Genomic DNA, 12,988 nt, shown 5'->3' with positions numbered 1-12,988 from the left:
AGCCAAGGAGTCAAAGAGAAAATATTTAATATTATAGTAAATTGTGAAGGGATAGGTGCCATGGAAACATGAAAGCAGCAGCGCACCAAAATGAAAATTATATGGGTCCTGAAGACTTTTAAGAGCTCTCACTGGAAAAGGGGGAAAAGATTGGATTACATCAGGTTGCTGTTCCACAGGCAATTAAAATGCAATATAATTTTCCCATGTTAGTAAATTGGATACAGTGTCAGACCATTTCTATGACCACAATCCCAGTAGCAGGATGCTGGAAATACTGTATTTCTTATTTTTTGGAAGGAATTTTTAAGTAATATCTGGTAAGATTTTAGATTTTTTTCAACTCCTCTCTGTCACTAAGTTTTAAAGTTTTTCAAGTGTTGGTTTCTGTAGCAAATAGTATTTGCTATAGAGCAAATATCACAGGCTTTCTATACTATTACTGATTTTTTTTTTACTGCATATATGTACTTCTATATTTTTGTTAATTCCAATATTTTTTGTACTCTTCTCAATTTGAGGTATACATAGGTTAACTTTCAATATGACTATGTTGTTTATTTACTCTAAGTATAATTTATAAATATAATCTTTAACTTATCCATTAGGGTTATAAGAAATATCATGTGACCTCTGATTTTAAATATGTCTGGGGAGCCCAAAATTTATTTTAATAGTCACGGTATCATTTTGAAACAAGAAAAACACCAATAACTTTGTCAGAATTCAATTCTCCCATTTTTTCAAAAATTTATTTTTCATAATTGATTTATTTATAAGTAAACAATTGGCTTCTATTTATTTCAAAAAGACTTTATTTATTTTTAAAAGATAATATTTATTTTTAGAAAAAGGGGGAGGGAGGGAGAAAGGGAGAGAAACATCAATTTGTGGTTGCCTTTCACATGCTTCCAACTGGGGACCTGGTGTGCAACCCAGGCATGTGCCCTAACTGGGGATTGAACCAGAGACCTATCAGTTCTGGGCCACGCCTCAATCCACTAAGCCACGCCAGCCAGGGCAACTTCTATTTAAGTTTTATGTTTTTTATCTTATTTTTTTTTTATTTCAAAGTTTTGCTTTACTGTCTGGTATTATATGTCTCATAAATTTGATGGTGTAAGCCAGTCACTTGTCATAAAATTTCTAGACCCTGTTATGCAGGAGTATTTTTTTTTATTACTGCAACTGGCTCTATGGAGTTGCAGAGATAATGTACGTTTATCACGATGCTTGCGATACCCTACAGTAGGAATAGGTGACATCTTGTATCATGTTAGATCTCTTTTGGACCAGGATGTGTCATCTCCCCGTACGCTTCCCGAAGAGGCTGGGTATTGTCTCTTGAAGTGTGTGTGTGTGTAGGGGGGGGCGCGGGTGACCCTGTTCACCTCCGTGGACTCCAGGAACCTTAGTACCCAGAAGGCCGTTGGAGGGCTGAGCTAATGAAGGCTCAGGAACAGCCCTTCCATTGGGGCTAAAGGTATGAGGGTGGGACTTCCGGAGCCCCGCTGGCGGGCGTTTTCTCTACCCCCCCGATTCCTCCTTCAGACTCGCTGAGTGCTGGGCCCTGGTGGTGATGCTGTGAAAGGAAATCGGAGAAACTTGGTTGTTGCCTCACAAACGCGATTGTGAGGTTCTGTGACTCTGCCCTGGCGACCTGTGCTTGCTCCGGGATGGGGACCTCGGTGACCGGCACCCCCGTCTTGCCCGCCGCCCCGGCCTCAGTCCGCCCACGGAGTCCTTCGGCGGCTTCCGCACGGAGGCTCGCGGCCGAGGTGAGTGCGTGCCCCGCCCCCCGTCCGCGCCCTTCAGCCCACCGAGCACTGCAGCCCGCGTGTGGGGACACGTCACGTCCTGCAGTCCCGGGTGGGCGTTCGTAGGTGCTCGTGGGTAACACAGGGTGTGATGGGATGGGAGGGGGTGACAGGCTGAGAGGCCGCCGTGTATGTAAGCACAGGTACCGGACCTGGATAAACCCCTAAACCAGGCCTCTGCCTTAACATCTGCTTTAAAGGGAGGCGGAGTCACGTCCTGACTGGGAGGCAGAGGAGTGGCACCTTCATTCTCAGGGTCCTAGGGGCCTGGGATTGTCGTGAACCTGGAGGGGACAAAGGCTACTCATGGTTTTGAAAGCCTTTTAGGTCCTTCTGGATTCAAAACCGACTCGAGTGGGGTGATGAGGACAGTGAGCACAGGAAGAGGAGCCCTTGTTCAAGGTCACAGTGCTGGTAACCCAGCGGCACTAAGGAGACTCTTGGCCCGAGGTCACCAGACTTCAGGGCTGGGTATAGCTGAGACCTTAACCAAGAGCTGTAAAGGTGGTTGATTTCGTCTTTCCAAGGGTTCTGAAGTTGAAAACCATTTTGTAACCTAGACAAGGAAGGACAGGGTGTTGCAGTCCCTCCCTGGTGGGTGACATTACTGTACAGTGTCTGAAGACTTTTCCCTTGTTTTTTTTCTCTGCTCTTGGATGTGGGGATCCTGGAGATACCCCAATCCTGAGTGCAGGTCACAGGTATTATCAAGCAAGGTGCTCCCATTTCTGATGTTAACATAAGAAATATTCAAACCTGTAGAGACATTTTTAACATTCTTTGAACCAAACTGGCTGAAACAGTCTCAACAGGTTGAGAAAAATAGTTAGGAAAATGACAGGTTTTTACTCATTTTATACATCAGAATCAAAAGGGAAGACATAATTGGGGAACTTTAAATCCACTGGTTGTAGGTGTGGGAGTCGGGAGAAAACAGAAGGAAAATTCTGATATTAGATAAAAAATAAAAATTGTTAGACACTCATGTCTTTTACAATTGTGGGTATAGGATAGTTAATATTTAATTAACACAATAATATGAATAAGAGGAAATTTTTGGTGTCTGCTCTGATGTAGTGTTTGTGCCTTAGGGGTAATAAAAAAGGAAATTACGCTGATGTTCCAGAGGTGTGTTAACATAGGTGCAAGAATGCAAAGATGGACTCATTTAAAGTAAAAATTGTCCTTCCTCCAAAAAGATACAGGCATAGGACATAACTCCTTGCCATGACTCACTTTTAGTTAAAAAGTTTTAATTTCAGACCATATGTAGGAGCATTTTCAGTCTTTCAGTTTGTAAGGCCATCATGGACGACTCCCTAAGCTTATCAGGTTAGGCAAGTGGTCTGCCCCACCCCCTTTTTTTGGTACACACTAGCAGTGACTGTAAGCATTTATGGATGATTATCCAGGGAGAGACACTTAACCATGGAAACAGAGCTGGGAATAGGAATAGGTACCTCAGGTCTCCTTTCTTTAAGCTAAAAAAAGAGCATGTGAGAGTGGAGTTTAATAATCAGACCAGTTATGTGGCCAAATGGTAATTTGGGAATCTGTCATGGAGATAATGGGTTATTTGTGTAAGAGGAAGTAATTGGTCTCTCCTGGGCTCACTCTGCTTTCATAGTGGAAAACAGATTATGGAAGTTAAAAACAGGAAGGGAGTACAGAGTTGGGCCTCAGAGGTAGGAGAAAAGATTGGATTGTTGTGCCAGTTTTTTAATTATTATTTTTTCCATTATCATTCATCCCCTTCATACACTTTTTCACCTTTCCCCCTCTATTTTTCAAGGAGGCCAAGTAGAGTTTCAGATGATGCAGCTGAAGGAGAGAAAGAAAAAGTGTTCAATGGTATAGGCTCCATTCAGCTGGGCTGGGGGAGATTTTGGTAGGTAGGTTAACTCTCTTTAGGAATATCAGAATGTTCTTTTGGTTAACATTTTTTAAAGTTTCAAAGAGCAGTGAATGGAAACTTCCAGTGAACAGCTGAATATGGAGTCTAGAAATCTGTGGAAGGGTCAAGAATAGAATCAAGCAAAAGTGGTGGCTCTTTTGTACATGAAGGTGAAGGTGACAGAGCTGAGGGAGTGAACCTGGGCGTGAATATGTAAAGGAGGAAGAGCTCACACGGTGGTATGCACAGCTAGAGGAAGTGTGAGATAATTGCCCTAGTTACCTGGGTCTTAAGGGTGAAGCACAAGACCATATTTGGCTCTGTTTTGGAGGCATGATCTGGGAGACTTAATGAAAATTGTTTAGCAGGAAGAATGGGTCCCTTCAGACATGGCCACAAGTTTAGATGGAATTTATCTGTCCCACTTCCTCTTATCCTGCCTGCCTGTGCTGAGGGCAATGAGAGTGATTAATGAGACTGTGATGAGACAGCAGTCAGCTCTGGGACCAATTGTTTTTGAACTGGGGGCCCTGCAAGGGGTTTGGTGTGGGGAATATCTGGATTGCAGGATTTTAGGCAGACTGTTCTGGATTCATTTGTATTAATTCTGACAGGTTGTTTTGACCTTTGAGGATGTCGCTGTATATTTCTCGAGGACTGAGTGGCTCCTCCTTGATGAGGCTCAGAGACACCTGTACCTTGATGTGATGCTGGAGAACTTTGCTCTTATATCGTCACTGGGTAAGACACATATTCTCCCTTCACTCTTCCCTTCAGCAGGCCTGCGCCCCCATTTTCTCAGGGTTGCAATTTCTTCTATCTCAAAGTCCAAGGGTGTTGAGCAGAGGTGTACACAGGGAGCAATGGACAACAGTAGCAGGTCTTGGGTCACCCCTGATTCTGTCTCCAGGAGTCCTTCTTTTTGCTTCGTTGCCCCAAACATAATAAACTTAACTCTTACCTTCCAGAAACAAACAAAAAAACACCCTCACACTCACCAGTGACCTCAACTAGACTCTGCATTTTCTCCATGCTTTTCATTCTTCAGTGGTTGCTCTGTCCTCATGTGTGGACTGTATGTAAACTGTTTGCTTGCCCAGTTTTCTTTGTAGTCCTTGTACCTTGTAAGGCATGTTTTTTTCCATTGAATGAGCTGGGGCTCATTTCTCTGAAGCCCCAGCACCTGCTGTACTGAACATTCATAGAGAAGGGTTTGAGGTCAGTAGTGTTTGTGGAAGCCTAGTGGATTTCTCATTGATTACTGAGGAAAAGCACTTTTTATATATTTCTTAAATTTTTAAAAAAGAGATTTTATTTATTTTTAGAGAAAGGTTGGGAGGAAGAGAGGGAGTGAAACATCAGTGTGTGGTTGCCTTACGTGCACCCCCAACTAGGGACCTGGCCCACAACTCAGGCATGTGCCCTGACTGGGAATCAAACCAGCAATCCTTTGTTTCACAGGCTGGCACTCAATTCACTGAGCCACACCAGCCAGGGTACTTATTATATTCTTGTTTATAATTTTTACATACATATTTTAAATATTTACTTGTGTGTATGTTTATTGATGCTAGAGCAAGCAAAGGGATTGAGAAAGAGAGAAACATGAATGTGAGAAAAAAATTCCACTTGTTTGCCTCTTGCCCCAGTGGGACTCAAACCCATGATCTTTTGGTGCATTGGACAACTCTCCAAACAAGTGAGCCACCGGACCAAGGGTGGATAAAATGTTTTCTGTGTATTTATTAGTTCTGTTTTCTCTAAAATGCAGTTAAATCTCAGTAATTCTTTTTTGCTTTTAATCAGTTATATCTACCCATTGTTAAAAGGGGAATATTTAACTTGTCTAGTACTTTCAGGTCATATTTTCTGCCTTCAGATCTTACATTGTTTGCTTATGTACTTAGGTGCTCTGTGGTTGAGTAAATAGTAACTAAAATTGTTTTTCTTGTAATGAACTAACTCCTTTATTATTTTAGGATGTCCTTTTTCCTTATGATAATGATTGAGGTTGTCTATTTTGTGTGATAGAATTTTATCTGTTCCTGCTCTCTTAGTTTTTATTTGTATGGAATGTTTTTTATATCTATTTTTCAACCTATTTGTGCCCATAAACTTTTTTTTTTAAGATATTTTATTTCTTTTTAGAGAGAGGGGCATTGGGAAGAGAGTAAGGGAGAGAAAACTGATGTGTGAAGAGAATCATCGATTGCATCTTGAACGCTCCCATCTGGGTATTAGGCCTGCAACCCAGACATGTGCCTAGACTGGGATTTGGTGCTTAACCTACTGATCCACCTCATCCAGGGCAAAAAGCAGTTTTATCTGCATGTGGATATAAGAGTGCTTGGTGCGTGATGTGTTGTGTTTTGAGCTGAAGACAAGTTTCAGTTAGCATTCTTTTTGTCCTTTGAGCTGAGGTCCAAGTAGTAAAAATCCCAGGGACCCTCAGAGGCCAAGACAGCAGTTTTCCATGTATGTAACTATCTATTTTGGAGGCTTTGGGGACAAATATTGCTGGGGACATACTGATGTTATTCTTTCATAAGTGATGTTATACCCAAGAGGATTCCTCTTGATATCTGTGTTCAAAAACTATGGGTCCCTTTGAGGAGAAATGTGTGGGAAGTATGCAGATGTTATAGGGAATCATGAAGTTCTCAGCAACAGCAGTTGCCATCATGATTTACAAAACTGGCCACTGAAATCCACAGTACACATGCGCAGTAGCTTTGAGATGAAGCTCTCACTTCTTGTATTTTGAATCTAACCATGTTTGCTAGCATGGTTAGCAACTGCAGTTTTCCCTGAAGTTCTTTTCTGTGCAGTTCTTTGTTTGATTCTTCACTCATGCTCTTTGGAAAAAATAGTCTCCTAAGCATTTCCCCCTTCCATCAAGGGATGCTTTTTATCATGGATATTTGTCTAATTACTTTCAAAGTGGGTTGAATATTTGTATTTTTCATTCTTCCAATTTTCTGTCATCACTCACATAGATCTTTTTCCTTCAGTTCATTTATGTTGAGTTGTTCCATGACAGTGCTAGTTACTCATCTCTTTAGTTTTACCTTATGAGTTTCATCATCAGTGTCCCATGTAACTGTTCAACTGGGAGGGAAGTGGAAGAATCCTTTGTGTATCACAAGAGGGACAGGAATCCAGCCAACACAGGATGGGCTCATAGGGGTCTGGTGTTGGTGAATGGTACTTGGGAAGGGATTGATATCAGGGTTTTGTTAAAAGATAATGAGAATCCTGTCTGTTTAACTGTATTTTGTCACCATTGCCACTGGCTACACCCTGATTTACTTGTCCTTTCACAGTGTTGGCACTTTGCCTGTTAGTTCATATAGTTATCATTTCTACTCTGACTTCCAGCCAGGGCTAGTATCTGCGTCCGTATCCTCTACACTACACCATTTTTCTGAGGAGTCTTTCTGGTGTGCTTTCCAACTTTGGTCAATGTCCGTTGCACCTTGAGGTGTCCATGTTTCTGTACGAACCTTGCACTACATCTACTCTGATGCGGAGCATATCCTCTACACAGCCTGACATCACCAGCAGAAAGGCTTTTGTAGGCAGCCATCAGTAGTGAGACAACTTCTAAACCCTGCCTCTCCTCCTTCTGTTCTGTCGCATCTCAGTGTACTTTGTTTAATGAGGTACCCATTCTTTATTAACCTTACTGGTCTAGTAATGCGCAGCCACCACTTTTTTAGAGTCTGTCTCACTTGTCTTGACAATCGTTGCCTAGAATTGTGCCTTGATGTGACAGATGGAAATTAGTGATGAGAAAAGCCCTTCCCTCACAATATGTCACTATGTATTTCACCAGCATTTCTTTTTGTTCAGGTTGCTGCTGTGGAGCAGAGGATGTGGAGGCACCCACTGAACAAAACTTATCTGTAAGAGTCTCACAGGCTAAGAATATCAAGGCAGCTTTGACTTCCCAGAAGAGCCACCCCTGTCAGAGTTGTGGGTGTGTCTTGAGAGACATTTTCCTCTTGGTTGACCAGCAGGGAACACAACAGAGTCCCACACTGCTGAAGTGTGGGGCATGTGCAAAACCATTTTATTTCAGTCCAAAGAGTCACCACCAGGAGCAGGACACAACAGAGAATGGTTTCATAAGCAGTGTGGACAGGGTGTCACTTGCAAACAGCTGCGATTTCCATGTGTCATGGAAGCCTTGTACCTCTAGTCAGGTTGGAAAATGCTTGCTCATCAGCTCAGGACATCTTGAGAAACTGGCTACTCACACCATGCCCAGGGTAAAAGAAATCTCTGATTCTGGAAAGATTTTTCAAAGTACACATTACAACCCAGAAGAATGCAAGAAAGCCATTGGCTGTGACCACACACTTGTTGAGAACTGTGATTTCCTTACAGGAAGACAGTGTTTCGTGTGTTGTGAATGTGGAAAATTTTCTACCAATAGTTCGGCTCTCTCTGCTCCTCATAGACTTTTCATGAGAGAAAAATCTTATGAGTTTGTTGAATATGGGAAATCTTTTACCAGTAGCTCTGCTCCCCCTGATCATCAGAGACTTCTCACTAGAGAAGAGTATTATAAGTGCGGTGAATGTGGGAAATCTTTTAAGAGGAAATATGACTTTAAATGTCATCAGAGAGTACACACTGGAGAAAGGCCTTATAAGTGCAGAGAATGTGGAAAGTTTTTTACCAGTAGCTCTGCCCTCTGTTATCATCAGAGACTTCACACTGGAGAAAGGCCTTACGAGTGCAGTGAATGTGGGAAATCTTTTACCAGTAGCTCTGCCCTCCGATACCATCAGCGAGTTCACACTGGAGAAAGGCCTTATGAGTGCACTGAATGTGGGAAACATTTTACCAGTAGCTCTGCTTTCCGTTACCATCAGCGAGTTCACACTGGGGAAAAGCCTTATGAGTGCAGAGAATGTGGGAAGTCTTTTACCAGTAGCTCTGCCCTCCATGACCACATGAGAGTTCACACTGGAGAAAGGCCTTATGAGTGCCTTGAATGTGGGAAATCTTTTATCAGTAGTGCTTCCCTCCATGATCATCAGAGAGTTCACACTGGAGAAAAGCCTTATGAGTGTGGCGAATGTGGGAAAACTTTTAGGAGAATATATTACTTTAATTGTCATCGCAGAGTTCACACTGGAGAAAGGCCTTATCAGTGCAGTGAATGTGGGAAATCTTTTACCAGGAACTCTGCCCTCCATGATCATCAGAGAGTACACACTACAGAAAAGCCTTATGAGTGCGGTGATTGTGGGAAATCTTTTAGAAGGAAATATCACTTTAATTGTCATCAGAGAGTTCACACTGGAGAAAGGCCTTATGAATGTACTGAATGTGGGAAATCTTTTACCTGTAGTTCTTACCTTACTTGTCATCAGAGAGTTCACACTGGAGAAAGGCCTTATGAGTGCACAGAATGTGGGAAATCTTTTACTTGTAGTTCTTACCTTATTTGTCATCAGAGAGTTCATGCTGGAGAAAAGCCTTATGAGTGCAGTGAGTGTGGGAAATCTTTTAAGAGGAAAGAAAATTTTAATTCTCATCAGAGGCTTCACACTGGTGAAAGACCTTTTGAGTGCAGTGAATGTGGGAAATCTTTTACCATGAGCTCTGCCCTTCGTAAGCATCACAAAGTTCATACTGGCAAAAGGCCTTATGAGTGTGGTGAATGTGGGAAATGTTTTGCCTATAGCTCTGACCTTCGGTGTCATCTGAGAGTTCACACTGGAGAAAGGCCTTATGCATGTGGTGAATGTGGGAAATCTTTTACCAGTAGCTCTGTTCTTCGTATTCATCAGAGAGTACACACTGGAGAAAGGCCTTATGAGTGCAGTGAATGTGGGAAATCTTTTTCCACTAGGAATGGTTATCGTTGTCATCAGCGCATTCACACCGGTGAAAGACCCTATGAGTGTAGTGAATGTAAGAAATGTTTTAGACAAAGCTCCTCCCTTATTCAACACTATAGAGTTCATTCTGGAGTAAAACGGAGTAAGTGTAGTTAATGTGGGAAAACATGAGCAGTTCTGCCTTTTGTCATCATTGAAGTATTTACACTGGATAAAGGCTTTTTGAGTGTTGTGAAGTTTGGAAATCTTTTACCAATAACTCTGTTGGTATTATCAGAGTTCACGAAGGGGGCTAGGCTTTATGAGTGCTCTGAATGTAGGATATCCTATAGCTATAACAGTCACCCAGATTAGCAAGAATAGTTCACAAAAAAGAAAAGCCTTATGAGTGCAGTGAATATGGGACGTAGGTTTTTTTTTCCAGTTTTCTTTCTTTTTTTAAAAAAAAAAATATTTTTTTTATTTAGAGGGGAAGGGAAGGAGAAACAGGAAGACAAACATCAATGCATGGTTGCCTCTTAGCGTGTCCCCCAGTGGAGAATTGGCCTGCAGCCCAGGCATCTGCCCCAACTGGTAATCAAACGAGCGACCCTTTGGTTTGCAGGCTGATACTCATTTTACTGAGCCACACCAGCCAGGCCTAACTTAGGAAATATTTTATCTCAGAGTCATACTCACCTTATTCACAGTTCAGACTGGTTAAATGCTTCAAGTGTGAAGTGATCATGTGAAATCTCTAGCCATAAGTTTATATCCTTTTATCATTGGAGTGTTCTCACTGTGTAAATGGTTATGCTTTGGGAAATGTATTTTTCCAGAGCAATGACACCGAAGAAAACTTTGTGAGGAAACCTCTGAATTTAATTTAATATGTTCACAGTGTGGCCATGTCTCAGAATTTCATGTTTAAATTCTAAAGAACCTAACAAAGTACAACTGAAACTAGTTGTGAATTTACACGGCTGGTACACATTCTGACACATAGTGTATGTGGATGGTTTCTCCCCATCTCACAAAATCCTGAGCGCTTTATTTTTATCAGTTCTGGCTCTTTATATATGTTCATCATGCTCTCTGTTGTTTTCGTTGCATTTCCCTACAGATTTATAGTGAGCATTTTTGCAGGTGTGTATGCACTACTATTGTTTTTAGTATATTATGTGCTTACATAATTTACTTGTTTTATTAACTTCAGCTACTCTCCTGTAAATAATAGGTGATAAAATAGCAAAGATACGTGTTGCAATATCACCACTTTCACTCCTTGAACAACAGGTAATTTTCAGCTTATGGAAAATTTTGGTTTTTTGGAATAATTGTTCTTGATAGTGGAAAATATTTCCTAATTCAGATTTTTTTGCTGCACAATATGTAGTAGGTACATATATCCTTTTAAGGGATACTCTGCATTATTAACACACTTTATCACTTTTGTTAGTGCAAACAGTAATATAATAAAAAGTCTTGCTTTTTAGTATTCACCCATTTTTATGCTCTGTCATCTGGGGTTTGCTGGGCTGGAGCAGGACTTGAAGGTGAAATTAGTGGTATGAGGATAAACGAGTATTTTTTCAGCCCTTTCAGAAGGTAAAGAGAAGAGATCAGTGATTAGATCCTCCCCATACCTTGGGCCATGCAACCTGGGTTTAAAGCCTAGGTTTGACTATTGTTATGATTATAGAAAATCAATGCACTATATGGGACTCAGTATTTTCGCTTGTAATACAGTGATAAAGAGCAGCCTTGATCCCCCCTTCCTTGGTGCTTGTTCAAAAAGTACTTGCCTTACATTTAGTTACCAACTTTGGGTACCACCTACAGGACAAAATCCCCTGGAAACTTCTGCCCCAAGTTCTTGGGAAAAATGAATGGAGCTTTGCCGATCTCCCATATCTGCTGCTACGCACACAGATTACCGCAGGGAGGAGGTGGCTTCTGGGCTCCTGGGTATCTGTATGGATTCTCCACAGGGGCATCTCTGGGTGTCAACAAAATTCCCCAAAACTCACTTCAGTGACTGATATGAAATTAATAACTGGCTCTCATGAAGGTCAATAGAAATAACAAAATTCAGTAAACACTGGTTTTGATATTCCAGGGTTTGTTTTTTGGTGATGATGAGTTTTTTAATTCATCCATCAGTAGGTCAATAACTGTTAGTGAATTTCTCCGAAAACCACATATGAGGAAGGTAAAGGGGTTTGTCCAAGTTCACACAACAAACGTCAGGTTCAAGAGGCTTTATTCAGTCATTAGTGCAGTTCCAGAGCTGTAGACATTTCCTATTGTGGTGTATTAAGGCCTCAGCACAGGGCAGAAGGACAGTAAAGACCAAGAAAACAGGAAACTCAGCTGCTGCAATTATAATGAAATGTCTGTATTTTTCTCATTTCTTAGAGTGCTTAACATCTACCTCATAGTATTCTTGGGACACTTATCTGTCAGTTCCAGTGATTTTTCCGGGTGTAACTACTTTGAGCCTTAGCTGCATTTTGTCTTCCTCCTTTTTAAGTTTAACACAGTTGGGCACTGAGGAGTCTTTCTGCACATTCACTTATATTTTGCATGAAAGGCTTTAATTTTATCGACTGCAGTGAATGTAATGCCTCAGTTTGACCCATCAAGTGTTTTTGGTATCTGTCACTGACAGGCACTCTATACTTTTGAGGACAACTAAATGTGATACCTGGGGCCTATTCAGAAGTGATGCTGGAGACCTACAGTATTGTTATCTCCTTGGTGGAGAGTTCACCTCTTCATACAGGAAACTCAGTGCCCACTTGACTCTACTCTGGCAGGACTGGCTGGAGGAGACAGTGGTGCTCACCATCAATTCCCTGCAGCCCTGACCTTGTTCAGTAACCACATCCTCCTTTCCAGTGTCCCTGTGTCTGCACCAGAGATCTTCGAGTAGGAATGTAGTCCTTCTGAACATAAGCCCTCGCTACAATGCCCAGTATACTCTGGTCACAACTGAGCTTCTTAATCCTTATTGCTCTAGGCGGGTACATTGGCTAAATGATGAATCAATGTATCTGTGTTCTGGTTAGCAGAATTATGGTTCATGGGCTTTTTCAGATAGGGTGAGTCTGGCGCATCTTTGGTGATATTTGCAATCTGCATCCATGACATTTTACTAAACAATTCATTTAAAGGAACCAGGTGGCATATGTGGACACTGTAAAATTCTCCTTTTCCCTCATCTTTTCCTCCTCACTGCTGTCAGTACAATGTCTTGCTTGGATTAGTGCTAAATCTTTAAAGCCCTTCTAAATGTTACTGATTTTTTTAAATTTATTTTTTAAAGATTTTATTTATCTTTACAGGGGAAGGGAAGGAGAGAAATATCAATGTATGGTTGCCTCTCATGCGTTCCCTGCTGGGAACTAGCCTGCAACCCAGGCATGTGCCCTGACTTGCAC

At 41.6% G+C, this 12,988-nt stretch overlaps 3 protein-coding genes across 4 annotated transcripts in view; all 3 read left to right on the top strand.

Moving 5' to 3' along the window:
• Positions 1 to 1,504: 1,504 nt before the first annotated feature.
• LOC119051583 (zinc finger protein 418-like) lies at positions 1,505 to 12,854 on the top strand. The gene is made up of 3 exons (XM_037148415.2): positions 1,505 to 1,778; positions 4,326 to 4,452; positions 7,564 to 12,854. The coding sequence occupies exons 1-3, from the start codon at positions 1,677 to 1,679 to the stop codon at positions 9,720 to 9,722; spliced, it is 2,388 nt and encodes a 795-aa protein (XP_037004310.2). The 5' UTR covers positions 1,505 to 1,676; the 3' UTR covers positions 9,723 to 12,854.
• LOC119051584 (zinc finger protein 501-like) overlaps positions 4,369 to 12,988 on the top strand; it is a 49,128-nt gene continuing 40,508 nt past the window's right edge. Inside the window, exon 1 of one of the 2 annotated variants that reach the window (XM_053672105.1) lies at positions 4,369 to 4,452. The gene's annotated coding sequence lies outside the window, so the exon portion shown is untranslated. The remainder of the gene's footprint in view (positions 4,453 to 12,988) is intronic. The other variant, XM_053672104.1, reaches the window with a different exon arrangement.
• Positions 4,437 to 12,988, top strand: part of LOC128625744 (zinc finger protein 501-like) — a 26,404-nt gene continuing 17,852 nt past the window's right edge. Inside the window, exons 1-2 of the mRNA XM_053672108.1 lie at positions 4,437 to 4,452; positions 7,564 to 7,616. The gene's annotated coding sequence lies outside the window, so the exon portion shown is untranslated. The remainder of the gene's footprint in view (positions 4,453 to 7,563; positions 7,617 to 12,988) is intronic.

The sequence above is a fragment of the Artibeus jamaicensis genome, unplaced genomic scaffold (assembly GCF_021234435.1).
Source record: "Artibeus jamaicensis isolate MK-2021 breed Jamaican fruit bat unplaced genomic scaffold, CSHL_Jam_final contig_723, whole genome shotgun sequence".
NCBI classification, from domain to species: Eukaryota; Metazoa; Chordata; class Mammalia; order Chiroptera; family Phyllostomidae; genus Artibeus; species Artibeus jamaicensis.
This window is presented reverse-complemented; position numbering and strand designations above follow the sequence as displayed.